At 40.5% G+C, this 21,025-nt stretch overlaps 1 protein-coding gene across 1 annotated transcript in view; it reads left to right on the forward strand.

Moving 5' to 3' along the window:
• LOC129232583 (motor neuron and pancreas homeobox 1-like) overlaps positions 1-21,025 on the forward strand; it is a 105,178-nt gene that overhangs the window by 81,115 nt on the left and 3,038 nt on the right. Inside the window, exon 3 of the mRNA XM_054866715.1 lies at positions 13,921-14,075. Within this exon, the coding sequence (XP_054722690.1) occupies positions 13,921-14,075 (155 nt within the window). The remainder of the gene's footprint in view (positions 1-13,920; positions 14,076-21,025) is intronic.

The raw sequence follows: 21,025 nt of genomic DNA on the forward strand, positions 1-21,025 counted from the left end.
CCAAAAGACCTTTAATTTTTCTATTACGGGCGAAGCCGTGCAGGTGCCACTAGTTAATAATAATAAAGCTGAAAGTCTCTCTGACCGGAGGATGTCTGTAGGATGTCGGGATCTCTGTGACGATCATAGCGCCTAGACCGTTCGGCCGATTTTCATGAAATTCGGCACAAATTTAGTTTGTAGCATGGGGGTGTGCACCTCGAAGCGATGTTTCAAAAATTCGATGTGGTTCTTTTTCTATTCCAATTTTAAGAAAAAAAATACCATAAGATGGACGAGTAAATTGCGAAATTATCATAACGCGGAACCGTAACATGGGCACAAGCCAATTGGCGAGATACGAAATTATCATAACGTGGAACCCGTAACAAGGGTACAAGCCAATTGGCGAGAAAATTCACCATACATTTGTAAATATACAGGCGAACCGAAAGACCTTTTAATTTTTCTATTACGGGCAAAGTCGTGCGGGTTCCACTATTTTAAAATAAAGTAATAACAGTAAAATATTCATAAGCAACAAAGGCAACTTCCTCCAAAATGTTTAAAAAGAAAGCCATTGAAAAATTGTCTGGAAAATGGACCTAGTGTTACAGTTGAAAATTGTCTGGAAAGCGGACTTAGTGTTATAGCAATTTCTCGAAAGGGAAGCCTAGAAAATTGGCTCAATTAGAATCGCTTATATCTCCTGTTCTGATTAGTTGAGAAAAATGGAACAAAAATCATCTTGTTTGGGAAGGAAAACCCTTTCCAACGATATATAACGTTAGGGGGTGGGGGATTTTTTACCCCCTAATTAGCCGAAATTTAGCTTAATTAGTTAATTAGAAAAAACTAATTCGAAATTTAAAATTTCGGCTTCTAGGTGCACGGGCCCGGGGTACGTTCGAATTTTTGTGCCAAGTTTCAGGGCTGTAGGTGCTATGAGGTCTTCTGGCCATCGGGCACAAACAAACAAAGAAACACCGTCACCTTTATATATATAGATTTTTTCTCAAAGGTGTTCATTTGTGTAAACGCCATTACTTCTTTAATTCGCAGCTCCAATAAACTACAGGGGGCGCTGCAGCCACTGTCTAATGGCGGATGAAAATGGTAAAACAAACACATGCCGTAACTTATAACTTGCATTGATGCTTAGTGAATGACAGTCATTTTTTCATCTTGTTTGTGGGAAGCTTTCTTTTTTATTCTTCTGAAAATACATTACGTCATAAACTCTCTGAAGCCTGTCATTTACCCCTAAGAAAACACGTGGAATGGAATGTTTTACCCACAGACTAATAATAAGAGTAGACCGAGCTTTCCCAGACTTGCTGATGAAAAAATGGGTTCATGGATACATCATGTGACTGGTGGGAGGCTTGGCGAAAACTTTGGCGGCATGGTTGCTAGACGGCAACATTATCTATAATTTGGCACTCGACATGTATTTCAAGACGGAATGTGTTTTCATCATAATTTTTTTTTTCAGGTGCAGAGATTGAACTGTTTTTCTTTTGGTTATGCATTATTTTTGCATTAGTTTTTGATCAAAGTTTTCAGTCACTTTTATTTCATTCGGAACTGCTACGTCAGCGTTGGCGTGAACGTAATGGCGTAAACGTTTTGCGTTAACGCAAAAATGTACTAATCGGTATCTTAAATTGAAATGGTAGGTAAAAATCTTACCTTTTGCCGATTCTTTTAGGGCGCTTGCATCTTTAATTGCTTAGAGAGTTATTGAAATTGAATAAAGAAAATGCACAGTACTATCTAAACGAAAAACTCACTATATTAACAAAATATTTACAACTTAGAATAACAAATTTACAAATCGGACTCCATAAAAAATTCCGTGTTTCATCAATTCTATTTATTGCAATTCTATTATCCCCGCTGTTGCTAGGATATCCACCAGTCACATGGTTTGGTTTATGAGCATCGAAAGGGTTGCCATAGCTCGGTCTACTCTTATTATTAGTCTATTGTTTTACCTTTTTCTTTAGTATTGTTAATCACCGCAAGGTAGCGTATTCGAGCTCTGATGTTGCGAATACTGTATCAAGTTTAATGAGTAAGCAGTGGCACACACAACAGGAGGGTTCGGACCCCTCCCACGATTTTTGAGTTTTTTAACTGACAATAATCCTATGTATGCAGTACGCAAAATAATTACGAGCAAAGGTATTAATTTCAGGTTTATAAATGAAAAAACAAAATTTATTTTCTCTCTTTTCTTCCCCCCACAAAATCGAACTGTATGTGAACATAAACTGTTCTAGAAAGATGATTTTGCTTCGCTGCTTCTGTTTTTACCACGAGAAAAGTTAATACATTTATTCTTGTGCTTTCTGTTATTTTAATGAAGTATTTGTAGAAACAAGTAATGTATAGAAACGAAAAGGAATCCGAATGTTCTTTTATTTGCCGTTGCCAAAAATAGAATAAAAAAAACTTATATTAATTTGAATTTTTGGCATCTTGAATTCAAATTATGTTTTTCGCACTCACGAGCGTGTGTGTGTATGAATGCGCGTGTGTGTTTGTGTAGGCGCATGTGTGTGGGTGCGCGTGTGTGTGTATGAATGCGCGTGTGTTTGTGTAGGCGCATGTGTGTGGGTGCGCGTGTGTGAGTATGAATGCGCGTGTGTGTTTGTGTAGGCGCATGTGTGTGGGTGCGCGCGTGTGTGTGTATGTATGTGTGTGCATGTTGTGTATGCAGTGCTGTGTGCGTAGGCGCGTGTGTGTGTGTAGGCGTTCGTGTGTATGTGGGTATATGTGTTTGTGTGCAGGCATGAGTGTGTGTTTGTGTCTGCGAGCAGGCATGAGTGTGTGTGTAGGCGTGTGTGTGTGTGTAAGATATTGACGCAACTTGGAGACGGCTTTCGCTATAGGAGCAGCATCGTGAGGACCCGGTTGACGGTGATGCTGCAGAGGGTGCTGGCGGAAAAATAAAATGATAGCACATCAAAAAAGTCAAATGAGAACAATAAGCAATCGTGATTGCTCAAAAAAAAAAAAAAAAAAAAGAAGTTTAGAATGAAAACAAATCCTACCAACCATCATAATTTCACAATAAAAAATCAAGGAGTTCAATGAATGTAACAAAGAACTGAAATGTAATTGTTGTACTCCTGAATGAAGAAATGTCCGTTTTTGCATTCGCGATCATTGCAAACAGAGACCGATGTTTGCCGCGTTTTGCAGATAACTGTTATAGTACTAACTAATAACCTTGGAAGAGCGTTTACAGATAGACGAGATGGAAACAACAAATCGCGAACCCGACGTGTTTCGCTTTCCTTCTTTATTATGTTTCGTCTCTTTTTTTCCCATTAGTGATTCAATTTAACAGGCGCTACTAAATCGCGAGTATATCCTGCATAGAGAGATATCTTCCGCGAGAATTATTCTATCAGGGACCCTGAGGTGTGAAACAACGTGTTGAAACAAAGAATCCACTTATAAGTGCGTGTTTTATATTTTTCTCATGTTATCTTTTATCTTCTTTATCTTTACTTCTTTATCTTCTTTACTAATAATAAAGCTGAAAGTCTCTCTGTCCGGAGGATGTCTGGATGTCTGTAGGATGTCTGTGACGCGCATAGCGCCTAAACCGTTCGGCCGATTTTCATGAAATTTGGCACGAAGTTAGTATGTAGCATGGGGGTGTGCACCTCGAAGCGATTTTTCGAAAATTCGATGTGGTTCTTTTTTAATTCCAATTTTAAGAGAAAACTATCATAAATTACGAAATTATCATAACGTGGAACCGTAACATGGGCACAAGCCAATTGGCGAGATACGAAATTATCATAACGTGGAACTGTAACGTCGGCACAAGCCAATTGGCGAGAAAATTCACCATACATTATTTGTAAATATACAGGCGAACCAAAAGACCTTCCAATTTTCTACTACGGGAAAAGCCGTGCGGGTGCCACTAGTAAGAAATAAATTCGTTCTTATTATTTTTCTTTTTCGCACGCGTAGAATTGAGAAAAGGCAATTTCCTCGCTATTCGAGAGTCGGTCGATTTTGGTTTGCCTGCACACACACTCTGACGGCAGTGAAACCAGATTTACAGACTCGTAGGGAGCCGGTTTCTTCGTGAATGGAAGGGAGCTCTTTGGGGGTACTAACTACGCGGCATTTCATTTTTTGTCACAGATGTGAGAGCACGGTTTCTGCTCCTCAGTTGAGATGTTTATACTAATTATTTTTATATATTCGCTAGCAGTACCCGCACAGCGATGCCCGTGCTAAAAATTTAAAGAAAATTCGTTGAATTAATGAAAAACAAATTGCATCAAAATTACATTTGCAGTAGTTTTCATATGTAAAAACTCCATATTTCATCGCGGAATTCGCCAAGCGACTTTCGAATTAAAAAGAAAATCATTTAACATACGCACAATGAATCTTTACTAATAATAAAGCTGAAAGTCTCTCTGTCCGGAGGATGTCTGTAGGATGTCTGGATCTCTGTGACGATCATAGCGCCTAGACCGTTCAGCCGATTTTCATGAAATTTGGCACAAAGTTAGTTTGTAGCATGGAGGTGTGCACCTCGAAGCGATGTTTCGAAAATTCGCTGTGGTTCTTTTTCTATTCCAATTTTAAGAACAAAAATATCATAAGATGGACGAGTCAATTGCGAAATTATCATAACGCGGAACCGTAACATGTGTACAAGCCAATTGGCGAGAAAATTCACCATACATTTGTAAATATGCAGGCGAACCGAAAGACCTTTTAATTTTTTCTATTACGGGCAAAGTCGTGCGGGTTCCACTATTTTAAAATAAAGTAATAACAGTAAAATATTCATAAGCAACAAAGGCAACTTCCTCCTAAATGTTTAAAAAGAAAGTCATTGAAAAAGTGTCTGGAAAATGGACCTAGTGTTGCGGTTGAAAATTGTCTGGAAAGTGGACCTAGTGTTATAGCAATTTCTCGAAAGAGAAGCCTTGAAAATTGGCTCAATTAGAACCGCTTATATCTCCTGTTCTAATGAATTGAGAAAAATGGAACAAACATCATCTTGTTTGGGAAGGATAACTCTTTCCAACGATATATAAGGTTTGGGGGTGGGGGGATTTTTTACTCCCTAATTAACCAAAATTTAACTTAATTAGTTAATTAGAAAAAAACTAATTCGAAGTTTAGAATTTCAGCTTCTAGGTGCACGGACCCGGGGTACGTTCGAATTTTTGTGCCAAGTTTCAGAGCTGTAGGTGCTATGGGGTCTTCTAGCCACCGAGTACAAAGAAACACCGTCACCTTTATATATATAGATTTTTTTCTCAAAGGTGTTCATTTGTGGAAACGGCATTACTTCTTTAATTCGCAGCTCCAATAAACTATAGGGGGCGCTGAAGCCACTGTCTAATGGCGGATGAAAAAGGTAAAACAAACACATGCCGTAACTTATAACTTGCTTTGACGCTTAGTGAATGGCAGTCATTTTTTATCGTGTTTGTGGGAAGCTTTCTTTTCTATTCTTCTGAAATTACATTACGTCATAAACTGTCTGAAGCCTGTAATTGACCCCTAAGAAAACACGTGGAATGGAATGTTTTACCTTTTTCTTTAGTATTGTTAATCACTGCTAGGTAGCGTATTCGAGTTCTGGAGTTGCGAATACTGTATCAAGTTTTATGAGTAAGCAGTGGTACACACAACAGGAGGGTTCGGACCCCTCCCACGATTGTTGAGTTTTATTGACTGACTATAATCCTACGTATGTAGTACGTAAAATAGTTACGAGCAAAGGTAATAATTTCAGGTTTATAAATGAAAAAACAAAATTTATTTTCTCTCTTTTCTTCCCCCCACAAAATCGAACTGTATGTGAACATAAACTGTTCTAGAAAGATGATTTTGCTTCGCTGCTTCTGTTTTTACCACGAGAAAAGTAAATACATTTATTCTTGTGCTTTCTGTTATTTTAATGAAGTATTTGTAGAAACAAGTAGTGTATAGAAACAAAAAGGAATCCGAATGTTCTTTTATTTGCCGTTGCCAAAAATAGAATTAAAAAAACTTATATTAATTTGAATTTTTGGCATCTTGAATTCAAATTATGTTTTTCGTAATCACGAGCGTGTGTGTGTATGAATGCGCGTGTGTGTTTGTGTATGCGCATGTGTGTGGCTGCGCGTGTGTGCGTATGAATGCGCGTGTGTGTTTGTGTAGGCGCATGTGTGTGGGTGCGCGTGTGTGTGTATGAATGCGCGTATGTGTTTGTGTAGGCGCATGTGTGTGGGTGCGCGCGTGTGTGTATGAATGCGTGTGTGTGTTTGTGTAGGCGCACGTGTGTGGGTGCGCGCGTGTGTGTATGAATGCGTGTGTGTGTTTGTGTAGGCGCACGTGTGTGGGTGCGCGCGTGTGTGTATGAATGCGCGTGTGTGTTTGTGTAGGCGCATGTGTTTGGGTGCGCGTGTGTGTGTATGAATGCGCGTGTGTGTTTGTGTAGGCGCATGTGTTTGGGTGCGCGTGTGTGTGTATGAATGCGCGTGTGTGTTTGTGTAGGCGCATGTGTGTGGGTGCGCGCGTGTGTGTGTATGTATGTATGTGTGTGCGTGTTGTGTATGCAGTGCTGTGTGCGTAGGCGCGTGTGTGTGTGTAGGCGTTCGTGTGTGTGTGTATGTGGGTATATGTGTTTGTGTGCAGGCATGAGTGTGTGTTTGTGTCTGCGAGCAGGCATGAGTGTGTGTGTAGGCGTGTGTGTGTGTGTGTAAGATATTGACGCAACTTGGAGACAGCTTTCGCTATAGGAGCAGCATCGTGAGGACCCGGTCGACGGTGATGCTGCAGAGGGTGCTGGCGGGAAAATAAAATGATAGCACATCAAAAAAGTCAAATGAGAACAATAAGCAATCGTTGATTGCTCAAAAAAAAAAGTTTAGAATGAAAACAAATCCTATCAACCACCATTATCTTTACTAATAATAAAGCTGAAAGTCTCTCTGTCCGGAGGATGTCTGGATGTCTGTAGGATGTGTGTGACGCGCATAGCGCCTAGACCGTTCGGCCGATTTTCATGAAATTTGGCACAAAGTTAGTATGTAGCATGGGGGTGTGCACCTCGAAGCGATTTTTCGAAAATTCGATTTTGTTCTTTTTCTATTCCAATTTTAAGACCAAAACTATCATAAGATGGACGAGTAAATTACGAAATTATCATAACGTGGAACCGTAACATGGGCACAAGCCAATTGGCGAGATACGAAATTATCATAACGTGGAACCGTAACGTGGGCACAAGCCAATTGGCGAGAAAATTCACTACCCATCATTTGTAAATATGCAGGCGAACCAAAAGACCTTTTAATTTGCTATTACGGGCGAAGCCGTGCGGGTACCACTAGTTTCACAATAAAAAATCAGGGAGTTCAATGAATGTAACAAAGAACTGAAATGTAATTATTGTCCTCCTGAATGAAGAATGGTCCGTTTTTGCATTCGCTATCGTTGGAAACAGAGACCGAGGTTTGCCGCGTTTTGCAGATAACTGTTATAGTACTAACTAATAACCTTGGAAGAGCGTTTACAGATAGACGAGATGGAAATAACAAATCGCGAACCCGACGTGTTTCGCTTTCTTTCTTTATTATGTTTCGTCTCTTTTTTTCCCCATTAGTCATTCAATTTAACAGCCGCTACTAAATCGCGAGTATATCCTGCATAGAGAGATATCTTCCGCGAGAATTATTCTATCAGGAACCCTGAGGTGTGAAACAAAGTGTTGAAACAAAGAATCCACCTATAAGTGCGGGTTTTATATTTTTCTCATGTTTTCTTTTATCTTCTTTATCTTTACTTCTTTATCTTTACTAATAATAAAGCTGAAAGTCTCTCCGTCCGGAGGATGTCTGGATCTCTATGACGCGCAGAGCGCCTAGACCGTTCGGCCGATTTTCATGCAATTTGGAACAAAGTTAGTTTGTAGCATGGGGGTGCGCACCTCGAAGCGATTTTTCGAAAATTCGATGTGGTTCTTCTATTCCAATATTAAGAACAAAATTATCATAAGACGGACGGGTAAATTACAAAATTATCATAGCGTGGAACCGTAACATGGGCACAAGCCAATTGGCCAGAAAATTCACCATACATTATTTGTAAATATACAGGCGAACCAAAAGACCTTTTGATTTTTCTATTACCAGCAAAGCCGTGCGGGTACCACTAGTTGATAATAAAGCGGAAAGTCTCTCTGTCTGGATGTCTGTAGGAGGTCTGTGACGCGCATAGCGCCTAGACCGTTCGGCCGATTTTCATGAAATTTGGCACAAAGTTGGTTTGTAGCATGGGGGTGTGCACCTCGAAGCGATGTTTCGAAGATTCGATTTTGTTCTTTTTTTATTTCAATTTTAAGAACATTTTCCCGACCAAAATTATCATAAAAGGGACGAGTAAATTACGAAATTATCATGACGTGGAATGGGAGAGCGAATGAACAAAGCGAAATGGCGAGAAATTCGTCATCCATCATATGTAAATATACAGGCGAACTGAATGACCTTTTAATTTTCCACTGCGGGCAAAGCCGTGCGGGTACCACTAGTTATTTTCATAAAACATAAAATGGAATAGTTGAATTGAAGTTCTGTCCCAATTTTTGAGAGATTAAATCAACAATGGTGTTAAAATTTAAAAAAAAGGCAAATTAAAATTTGAATTTTGACATCTGGAATTCAAATTATGTTTTTCGAAATCACGAGTGTGTGTATATAGACGTGTGTGTTTATGTGTGTGGGGGGGGGGTATGAGTGTTTGAGTGTAGGGGGTATGTGTATCTGTGTGTAGGCATGTGTGTTTGTGTCTGTGTGCAGGTATGAGTGTGTGGGTAGTTGTGTGTATGAGTGTTTGTGTGTGGTGGGGAATGTGTATGTGTGTGGGCATATGTGTTTGTGTGGTGCAGGCATGAGTGTGATGAATGTGTGGGTAGTTGTGTGTAGGCATGAGTGATGAGTGTGTGGGTAGTTATGTGTAGGCATGGGTGTGATGAGTGTGTGTAGGTGTGTGTGTATGTGTAGGTGTCTGTATGTATGTGTAGGTGTCTGCATGTATGCGTATGTATGTGTTTGTGTGTGTGTATATATGTGTGTAGGTGTTATTTGTGTGTGCGTGTGTAGTTGTGTATGTATGCGCGTGTGTGTAGGATATGGACGCAACCTGGAGACTGTTTTCGCTAGAGAAGTAGCATCGTGAGGAGCCGGTCGACGGTGATGCTGCAGAGGGTGCTGGTGGGAAAACAAAATGATAGCACATCAAAACAGTCAAGTGAGAACAATAAGCAATCGTGATTGCTCAAAAAAAAACCTCAATTGAAACCAAAACTCTGCCCCTCCCCCTTCTCTTTTGGTGCGCCAGTCGCTTATGGCAAGTGGATCGTGTTGTGTCAGGCGGCTAGAAAAAAAAAGTTACTCAAGTTGTGGTGGACTCGAATAAAGCTACTATGCCTCAAAAAGTTAACTGTTACTTCACATTTCAGACCGCAACCGAAAAGAAATTTGAAAGTAGCATCGCACGAAACAAACGTGGCGCTCTTTTTATGAAGCAACAGCAACCCAAAAACTGCAGACTCGTGGTACTCAAGAGTATGTTGATTCAATTCCCCGCGCTGCATCCGAAAACGGGGGGCATTTTGCGGAGAGAGAGACGACAATAATCAGCGACTCAGCAGCGGATAATAACCGCTCATCATGGCGAAGTCAGCAAGAAAATCCCCGCCCCCTCCTCCCGGCGCGGGCCAATCAGCGGCCGCATCGATCCAGGTGCCCGCGGGACGCCCAGCCGCTAATTAAAGGCGAACATCCTCCATTTGCATAATCTACTCAATTTGCAGAGAAACTCGCAGATTTTACGTTTCATAAGTTCCCACTTCTGATTGCCTCATCTGCATAGGAATATTTCCGGGATGGGGGGTCGGCCGTTGTTGCCGATCTTTTTTGCACATCCCCCCCCCCTCCCCCGCGCGTTTTTTTCTTTTCTTTTTTTTTTCTGATTAAAAAACAGCGTTCGAGTGTTGATGTTGGTTTCGGAAAAGTTCCTTTTGCCATCGATCCGCAGAAGAAACTGTCACAAACGCCTGGGATCAGGTGCGATTTCAATTAAAGAGAATGTTTGAGAAGTTCTTCTCCGAACGCGCGGTTTTCCGAACCGCGTTCATTGCGGAGGGCGGGAAAAAAAAAAGAACTTTTTCCGTCTCGCATCCATTCGCCAAGACCGAACGAACAATAATTAGCGCTTATTAGGTTTCAATGACTTAATGGATAATGGTGATTTATTCGAGGAATCTTTTGGACTCTATTAGAGCTTATTTAGACTTAATTAGAGCTTATTTTTATTTAGAGAGTATTTCTATCCGTTTTGACGTGCTATCATTTTATTTTCCCGCCAGCACCCTCTGCAGCATCACCGTCGACCAGCTCCTCACGATGCTGCTCCTCTAGCGAAAACCGTCTCCAGGTAGCATCCATGTCCTACACACACACTCATACATACACAACTACACACACACACACAAACACACAAATACAACTACACACATACACACACACAAGCACAGACATACACACACACACAAACACACACATACAACTACACACATACATACAGACACCTACACATACAAACACATACACACACAACTACCCAAACACTCATGCCTGCACACAGACACAAACACATATGCCTACACACACATACACATATCACGCCCCCCACGCATACAAACACTCATACACACAAGTACCAACACTCATGCCTGCACGCAGACACAAACACGCATGCCTACACACACACATACCCCTACACACAAACACACATGCCCCCCCCCCCACACACGCCTACATACACACACACTCGTGATTGTGAAAAACATAATTTGAATTCATGAGGTCAAAATTCAAACTAATTTTTAATTAATTTTTTTTGTTAAAAAATCATTTGTTGCGGCAGACTGAACTCGGCAGCGTCTTAATGCTCTTAGGATCAGCGCGCCTTCACAATCAGGACGGTGGAGTCGGAGGGAAATTACCGACTCCGACTCCGGGAATTTTAAAGCCTGCAACTCCGACTCTTTTACCCAAAACTGTAGCGTTTTTTGGCACGTAATCGTAAAAATATTTTTACCGATACATTGTAGCATTTTGAAAAACTGAACTCGTTCTGTTTCAAGTCTAGTGATGAAAAGTTATGTAACCGAGCCGATGAATTCGTCTCCCTGTGGTCCGAAAGTGCCCCCCCCCCTTTCGCCTTTCATTATCAACATTATATATCAACATCATTTTATTTTCAACATTTATTAGCCACTAGCTGCGTCGCCCGGCTTTGCACGGTCCACCTCGAAAATAAAAGTTCTGTCAAGTGACGCGACTTCAACACTCGGGCTTGAACCAAAAAAAAAAAGTCAGTGAAATTTTGCGGCAGATTGCGGAAAACCCCCAAAAAGTAAACATTTTAAATCCCCTGATTACAGGAAAAGCCTCAAAATAAAAACAAGAATTTTTACCTGTTCCTATTCGAGAGAAAAAAAATGGCAACAGATCTTTCGTCTCAATGATTTTCTTCACGCTATACATTTGAAATAAAAGCATTGTTGCGGAAAGTGGAGATGAAGCACTGAATAATCATTTGAATGGAGGAAAACCTTCGAAAAATAGGGATTTGATTTTGAAATCTAAAAGTGATAATGAATAGTTTTTAATGGATACCTCCGCTCATTATTATCGAAGAATCATGTCAAATAGCCAAACATGAAGACGGGAAGATAAGGAATCCATCGATACCTGGTTCGATGGTCAGTTCACTGCCGTTCGGGAGAAGAAGCTTGGACATACATACATACGCTCAGTTTTTAATTATGTAAGAGATAGTTCGAATGTTTCTTATACATAATTACCTTGCAGTCTATACCTTGAGTCATAAACATCGGCAGAACACCATCCATGTTGTGGCACAGCTGAATTCTGCGCCACGTTCTCGCAGATGTTTTAATGGAGTTTCGGGGAATCGGAGATGTTTTGGCGCCAAATATTGGCGAGAATTCATCTGTGTCCCGACATGGATGGTGTTCGAACGATGTTCATGTCTCTTGAGACTTGTAGTTAACCATGTACACAAACATTCTACCATAACTGACATAATTTTGAAAAAAAAAAAAAAAAACGGCGGGTACGGACTAAAGCTCTAGATTAGCGGTCGGCAGTAGTCAACGGGTGACCATCTCGTTGGAAATAGCTACCAAAAAAAATCGTGTCTTAGTCGCCAAAAGTGGCGACCATGTGTTTATTTTTAACTAGTGGTACCCGCACGACTTTGCCCGTAGTTGAAAATTAAAAGGTCATTCGGTTCGCCAGTATATTTACAAATACTGGATGACGAATTTCTCGCCAATTGGCTATGTTCATTCGCTCTCTCATTCCACGTCATGATAATTTCGTTACTTGTCCATCTTATGATAATTTTGCTCCGGAAAGTGTTCTTAAAATTGGAATAGAAAAAGAACCACATCGAATTTTCTAAAAATCGCTTCGAGGTGCACACCTCCATGCTACATACTAACTTTGTGCCAAATTTCATGAAAATTGGCCGAACGGACTAAGCGCTATGCGCGTCACAGACATCCAGACTTTGAGCTTTATTTTTAGTAAAGAAAAAGAAAAATCATATCGTATATTGCGAAGACAACACGCTTATAAACCTGAGATGCATCAGTCGACTTGGATTGTTCATAGAAAAAAAAGGCTACTAAAAGTCAAAAGTGGCTGCCATTTTTTGTGACTCTGGTAGCCAGTGGCTACTAATCAGAATTTCTAGTCTAGATCGAGCTTTTTGTACGGACCACCCTTCGTTTTTATTGTTTTTAACAATAACAGTAGTTGTTAATTGAACGCCAGACGTGTTTTGATTTTAACTGTTTCGTACTAAGTGTCAAGTGGTTGTGAACAGGCCAAAATGAATTAGTTTATTTAGCTGATTAGGACATTTTATTTATTCATTGATTTATTCATTCATTGATCATCAGTCAACATATATAGAAATTGTATTTTTTTTGGAAAAGAAAGTTTTGGATCGGCTTTGATACTGTTATACGTTTTACTTCTTCATGTGAGGGGTCAGAAACCCCTATCCAATAAGTTAAAGCACTGCATTGACTGTCGCTTTGAAGTACGTAAACTGTTTATTGTCGGGTTCATTCTCTTCTAAACGCCCGAATGGTGACGTAGAACTTCTGGGGCTCTCGAAGGAGGCCTTTAGAGGAGACTCCAAATAGGAGCGAATTCATACAGCTATATTCATTCAAACATATGAGGCCCCTAGTTTCAAAACCGGATACCTGCAAAAAATTCGATTTTCTTTCTTTTTTTTGTTAATCTTGTAGAGAATCATAATGCCTATTTGCCTGCTCAATATTACAGTGGCGTAGCTAGACCCGACTTTCGGGGGGGGGGGGGGGGTTACTTCTTTTATATATATATATACATATATATATATATATATATATATATATATATATATATATATATATATATATATATATATATATATATATGTATAATCGCTTGGAATGTTTTCCTTTTCTTCTTTTTTTTTCTTTCTCTTCTCTCTTCTTTTTCTCTTTTTTTTTGAGACTAACTTTTCGGGGGGGGGGGGGTTGTCCCCAAAACCCCCCCCCTTAGCTACGCCCCTGCAATATTAGGTTCAAAAACCGCTTCTTTCCCCCTTGAAATGGAGCGGGAAGGTCTGCCTCAGTTTCAAAACCGGACTTTTACGTCTCCTGTAAAATTTGGTTTTCTACAAGTGTCCGGTTTTGAAACTAGGGGCCTCATATGATAAATAATTATCAAATATGATATCTCTTTCTGATTTCATGCTATTTACTTCCAGGTGGCGGGCCCGTGCTGTGCGGGCAACAGTTGGGAGGTGGGGGCGGCGTCTTAGGTAAGACCCGCCGCCCGCGGACAGCGTTCACCAGCCAACAGCTCCTGGAACTAGAGAACCAGTTCAGGATGAACAAGTACCTCTCCAGGCCCAAGAGGTTCGAGGTCGCCACCAACCTCATGCTCACCGAGACGCAGGTCAGTTCTTTTCTACCCTCCCTCCCTTTCGGAATGGGGCTGTCCACAGCAGCTTCCCCCCAACCTATTTCATCCCCTCGTCACAACAGGTTCTGTCACTTCGGCTTCGATTCCAGGAGTTTCCGAACCTTCGACTCTGACCAGGGTTGCCAAGAAATTTTAGAATGGGATTTTTTTTAGGGGGGGTTTAAATTTTGGGTTTTATTAGGCAAAAATGTTTCTTTTTTTATCTCTGGAAATGCTATTGTTCGATTGTTTTATTATTGAGCAATCGCGATTGCTTTCATTTGACAGTTTTTGGCGTCCTATCATTTTATTTTCCCACCGCCACCCTCCGCACCATCACCGTCGACCGGCTCCTCACGATGCTGCTCCTATAGCGAAAGCCGTCTCCGGGTTGCATCCATGTCCTACACACACGCGCATACATACACAACTACACACACACACGCACGCATAGACACAAACACACACACACACACCTACACGCATACATACAGACACCTACATATACACACAACTACCCACACATTCATGCCTCCACACAGACACAAACACATATGCCTACACACACATACCCATACCCCCCACACACATTCACACACACAACCACCCACACATTCATGCCTGCACACAGACACAAACACATATGCCTACACACATACCCATAACCCCCCACACACACATTCACACACACAACTACCCACACACTTATGCCAGCACACAGACACAAACACACATGCCCCTTGACACAAACACTTATACCCCTACACACAAACACACACGCCTACATACACACACTCGTGATTGCGAAAAACATAATTTGAATTCAAGATGTCCAAAATTCAACTTAATTTTTCTTTTTCTTTGTTTTTTTTTAATTTTATGTATTTTGTGAGCCTTTATAACCATTGGTTCTGATCAGAAATGACGTAAAAATGATAAAAATGCCTGTACTCACTCAGCAACGAAAAATAGCAACGGTCACGTGACCTTTTTACCCCATGTGTGACGTCACAGTTAAAGAAAGGATCACGTGACTTTCTGACGTCATATTAATTTATCCAATCGCATTTAGGGGTTTTAGTAGTTGAGTTTAAGGGGAAACAATTTTAGGAGTTGGCAATCCTGACTCTGGCTTCTTTCCCCCGAAGTCGACCCGACTCCGCAGCACTGTACACTTCTCATAACCTATTCCCCCGCCTTTGTTATATGTCACACCAGGGCCCGGTTAAGATATCGAGGGTCCCCAGGCCAAATATTTTTTGGGGCCCCCTGTATTCAAACTTTATAACTTCAGCCGTTGACTGAAACAATTTTAGCCATAGACTAAAGAAATTTCAGCCATTTGGGGGCCCCTAAATATACGGGGTCCTAGGCCAGGGCCTAGTTGGCCTATTCAGTAATCAGGCCCTGTGTCACACTATTACTACATAAACATATCGTTCGTTAAAATGTTTCAATTTCCACCAGAAGGTGTGATGTCGCAATTCTTGGTTCATGCTTCTTCGCTCTCTTCACTGTCACACTTTCCAGGGCCCAATGAAGTCAAAGTCATGTGGGCCCTCAAGTCTGCGCACCACAATTTTAGGTGCACCAAAATAGGGTACATTTTTAACCGACTTCAAGAAAGGAGGTTCTGATTTCGTCATGCGGCTTTTTGTGTATTTTTTCAGATTATTCAAAGACTACTGGACCGATTTGAAAAATTATTTTTTTGTTTGGAAGGGTATACTTTCCAGATGGTCCCATAGTAATTTGGTTAGGATCTGATAAGGGGTCTCGGAGAAATCCAAGAAACTTTGAATTTCACACGTTGTGGGTACGTAATCCAGCTTACGTCAGCGGGCGGAATACGTCACAGGTCACGTGGTTTTTCCGTGACCGGTGTATTTTCATAGCAAAGGTTTTGCCTTCGTCTTGAACGAGAATTCTCGCGGCATATGATTGATTAATTTTCGCCGCCTGTTAATTTTATTCTTTCTTCCCCTTTTTGTGACGACTACGTTGAAAATGTGCAGATTTTCCACTGAGTAGGGCACGAAAATTTAACAAGATCTGCTCATCCTTTTGGCTTCATCGAGCCCTGACACTTGACCGTGAACCCCTGCTCCCCTCAAAGCGTGACATCATTTGTAGACGCCCCCCCCCCACGGAGCATCTCAGAAGAGATATTCTAGTAAAGGGAATGTCCCCTTTTTTGGAATGACGAGTAAGCCTCTGTGAAGGCCAGTCACTTGCTTCATTGCAAGCGAACACCGAACAGTTCGTCACAGAATCCAGAGCCTAAAAAATCGGCCTCATTTCGGGCTCGCAAAATATGTACCAATGAGACATACAGTAGAACCCCGACAATTCGGATTAATATGGATCCGACCCAATCCGGAATATCGAAAATCCGGATTATCCGTAGAATGAAAATAAGTGAATAAAATAAAACATACTTACTGAAAATCACCTTAAACGGAAACACATTGAATTACACCTAAACAGTAAACATGTTTACTTTGTTATTATAAATTCTGTAATCTTTATGTAAAGTCTGTAATCTGCTGTGACAGTTCAATTTTTTTTCCTCTGTGGAGGAAAAAAAAATATGATTCAAAAGTGGCATTGCGAAGAAAAGGGAACTTAATCAACGACATAACACGCTCTTGCCAGTGCGAGGGTTATATGAATTAATGTTGTGGAAATTTGACGATCGCCCCCAAATTAAAAAAAAAAAGCAATCAAATCGATCGATCCGGATTATTGGGATATCCGGACTAACGCGGTCCGAATGAGCGAGAAATAGGGAGAAACAGCAGTCTTTGGGTGATGAAACAAGATGTTCCGTATTTGCATGCAATTCTATTTTCAACATTACGTTACTTATACGGTTGAATGTTATACGCACAGTAGTTATCATAAAGTCTCAAGAGTCATAAATATCGGTATGAACACCATCTATGTCGTAACACTGCTGAGTTCTACAACATGTTCCAGCTCTTCACCAACTCCCTTTGCCTGGCCTCCAAAAGAGTTGACGAATCTGCTGCGTCTATCTGACGACCCCAGACAACGTTCTGTGGGGATTCATAAATCAGCAAGCAAAAAGCACACACGAGCAAGATATCTCACAGCGCGAGAGTGGTGCACAGTTGCAGTGGCGCAGCAAAAGGGGGGGGAGGGGGTTGGGGTGAACCCTCCCCCAGAGTCATTGGTTTTTAACATAAATGCAAATTTTAATACAGTAGTTTATGAATATGAAAGGGCTGTTTTTATCAAAAAACGCTCGACAGACGGTATTTTTGACCAAAAAACGCTCGTCAGAAGGTATTTTTGATCAAAAAACGCCCGTCAGAGGGTATTTTTGATCAAAAAACGCCCGTCAGAAGGTATTTTTGATCAAAGAACCCCATCCACATGGTATTTCTGGCTGCGCTAGTGCACAGGACTCCGGAGTAGCTCCGCAAGAGACCTGCGAGAACATGGCGCAGGATGCAGCAGTGTTACGACATGGGCTGTGTTCATACCGATGCTTATAATGAGGTTGTTTCCTTGAGTCAAAAGTAGTACTTTTTGTCACTGAAATTGACAGAATGAGCAACACAAAACAAACAAAAATAACATGGACCCAGAAAATACTTTCATTTTCCCAACAGTTACTTTTTAATTAATTTTTTTAAATGTCCGATTTTTAAACAAGGCGTGGTCTTGATGACGTCACAAATGATGCTCTCTGGCGCATCTTTCTATCTCGTTTCCACGTTATGATAATCAAGAAGCGAATTAAAATAGCGCTCTGCGTTTGCTACCAACCGTATCGTTGCCAATACACGTGAGTAAAGATGCGAATTAAATATTTTGTTCTGTGAATGGCAACACTGAATGGCATTTCATCATTTGTGATGTCATCGGCAGAAGCGTTAAACGATGAAAGAGCTACGAATTAATTTTTTTGAAAATATTAAATTTAAACAAATTATTTAAAAAAAATGGTCCGAAACTATGTTTTTAAGCATGCTCTTTCAGAAAAAAAAATACTTTTAAAATTTTGGAAACGACCTCATTCCTGAGACTTCATTGCAACTATGTACAGCACACATTCGACTGTAAATAACGTAATTCCGGATCTCTCTGCACACATAGGGCTGCCACTGAGTTCTGCTCAAAAGATAGTAGCTTCAGTAACCTGTAATATGCAAAATAGTCACCAGAAGCAAAAAATAGTTTCTGAAACAGGCTCCCTTAAAAAAAAAAGTGTCCTGTTAATGCAATGATACTTCAATAAATAGACATTAAAAAGTAAAAAATTTATTGACATTCATTCAGAATGCAAACGGTAAATAAAAAAATGGTAGCAGAAAAGAACTTATTGCAGAAACCGCGATCGTACGCAACTTTTTGCAAAAATAGGAGCATCACACATTTCTGATCTTGAATATGTATGTATATTTAATTTCATTAAAACTATTATTGTTCGTATTTTTTCACCCTGGGAAGAAAAAAAGAAAGAAGTTTTTGGGTATTTTATTCGCTATTTAACTAACAAAGATATTTTTTTTTTTGAGCAATCACGATTGCTTATTGTTCTCACTTGACTGTTTTTGACGTTCCTTTGATTTTTCCCACCAGCACCCTTCGCAGCATCAACGTCGACCGGGTCCTCACGATGCTGCTCCTCTAGCGAAAACCGTCTCCAGGTTGCATCCATGTCCTACACACACGCGCATACATACACAACTACACACACACGCGCGCGCGCACACACGCAAATACATACACCTACACACACACATACACCTACACACACATACATACACCTACACACATACATACACAAACACACCTACACACTCACATACACACAACTACCCACACACTCATGCCTGCACACAGACACAAACACATATGCCTACACACACATACACATACCCCCACACACACCTACACACAACTACCCACACAACTCATGCCTGCACACAGACACAAACACATATGCCTACACACACCTACACACATACACACAACTACCCACACACTCATGCCTGCACACAGACATAAACACACATGCCTACACACACACACACATACCCCCACACACAAACACACACGCTTACATATACACTCGTGATTGCGAAAAACATAATTTGAATTCAAAATGACAAAATTCATTTTTTTTTTTTTTTTTTTTTTACAGTTGGTAGCGAGATAGTCATTTTTGTTCATATTTTGCTCAAATAGTCGTCTTTGCTTCGTAAGAGTAGCTTTAGTTGCCTTTTTCGTCGCCAATAGCAGCTTTGTACAGTAAAAAAAGAAGAAAGGAAGAAAAGATTTCACGAACCTTTCTTAAAAAAATCGAAAATGCCATAAAAAATGATGACGACACTAAGTGTGAAGTTTTCCCGAAAACTGAAATCAAGGAAGCCTTCCCGTTTTCAGCCGGAATATAACTCGCTCTAGAATGGAGAGATATCCCGCTCCTAAAACACATAGAAAAAGCCGTTCGCGCAAAAAAAGAGCCAGCCCAAAATGGCGCTGATGAAAAAGATTCGGCAATAAACCGAGGTTGGCCGATCGTTTCCGATCCCCCCCGAGGCCATAACAAGGAGCGGAATCGTAATAAATCGGCCGTTTTCGGGTGCCTCGCTGATTAGGCTAACTGCGAGTAAATTAGGAAGATGGATTGTCGTGAAAAGGGCCGCATTCCGGAGTTGGTAATTAGCCCGGCGCCGCTTCATTTAATTAGCGGACGCCCATTCGGGGGGCCGCGCACCAAGTGCGGGAACGATCGCCGCAGATCCCTCTTCTTTCGCCCGACGCGGCAACCCAGCGTCAGGGTTGCCGAGTTGGCGACCGTATCGCATCGTCTGGGAGAATTGGATCTACAGAAGAGAATGAAAAGGGAAGTTCGGACAGGACATATTTCTTTTAGAGCTGAACGAGCCTACTTTTCGGTTCATTAGGCTTGTTTCTTTTTTTTCCGCCTTGTGGAATTTTAATAAATAAATGTATTTCTGTACTTAAACAAATATGTATAAAGGGTAACGAATAAATACCTTTGTACTGAAGATTCAAAAAACCAGTAATCCAACGTCATAAAGCACAAAAATTGCAAAATATTGCAGACACGTGTTTTGATGTTACAAGGAACACCTTCTTCAATGCAAGGAAGTGTGAGCTTTGACTTTTCATCCAGAAGCTCACACTTCCTTGCATTGAAGAAGGTGTTCCTTGTAACATCAAAACACGTGTCTGCAATATTTTGCAATTTTTGTGCTTTATGACGTTGGATTACTGGTTTTTTGAATGCATAAAGGGTGTTCGTTTTAACCTGCAAAACCTTTATTTTCGCAACCGTGAGTCCTAGAATTCATACTACCAATTGCAAAAATGTTCAAAATCACACGCGGAGTTAAGATATTGAAAAAGTTTGAATCAGAAATAAAGATAAGTCAAAAAATATAAAATTTAACTTTTTATACGGGCCGTATGTCCCCTAACTTATATTTAGAGAAATTATCTCCATCGAAAACTAATTCCAACACAAAAAGTTTGACATTTGTACGACTAATATTCACTGAGATATGAAACGCAGCGTTTTTTGAGACACCACTTTACACTCGCCGTCAATAACACCTTTTGGGGGAAAATATAGCTGTTAACAAGTGTTTAAAATTATATGTGAGCATAGAGTGTAGTTTTTCCAAATCGTTTGAGGTTTTGTTGTGTGTTTTTGCGTACCATGGCGTAACATTCGCATTTGTTTTTGAATAGCAATGAAAAATATAAATGCTTTGTTTTCTTACTTCGACAACCTGTCATTCTTCTCAAAGGGCGATAAGTTCCAATCTCATCTTATGTATAGTCCCTTAAAAATCTGAACTCAAATATCTCCTTCATTTTCAGCCGCACAGATGTCAAGTTTTTTGTGTTAGTAATATTTTTTAATGGAGAATCTATATATA

Source organism: Uloborus diversus, unplaced genomic scaffold (assembly GCF_026930045.1).
Source record: "Uloborus diversus isolate 005 unplaced genomic scaffold, Udiv.v.3.1 scaffold_13, whole genome shotgun sequence".
Classification (NCBI taxonomy): Eukaryota; Metazoa; Arthropoda; class Arachnida; order Araneae; family Uloboridae; genus Uloborus; species Uloborus diversus.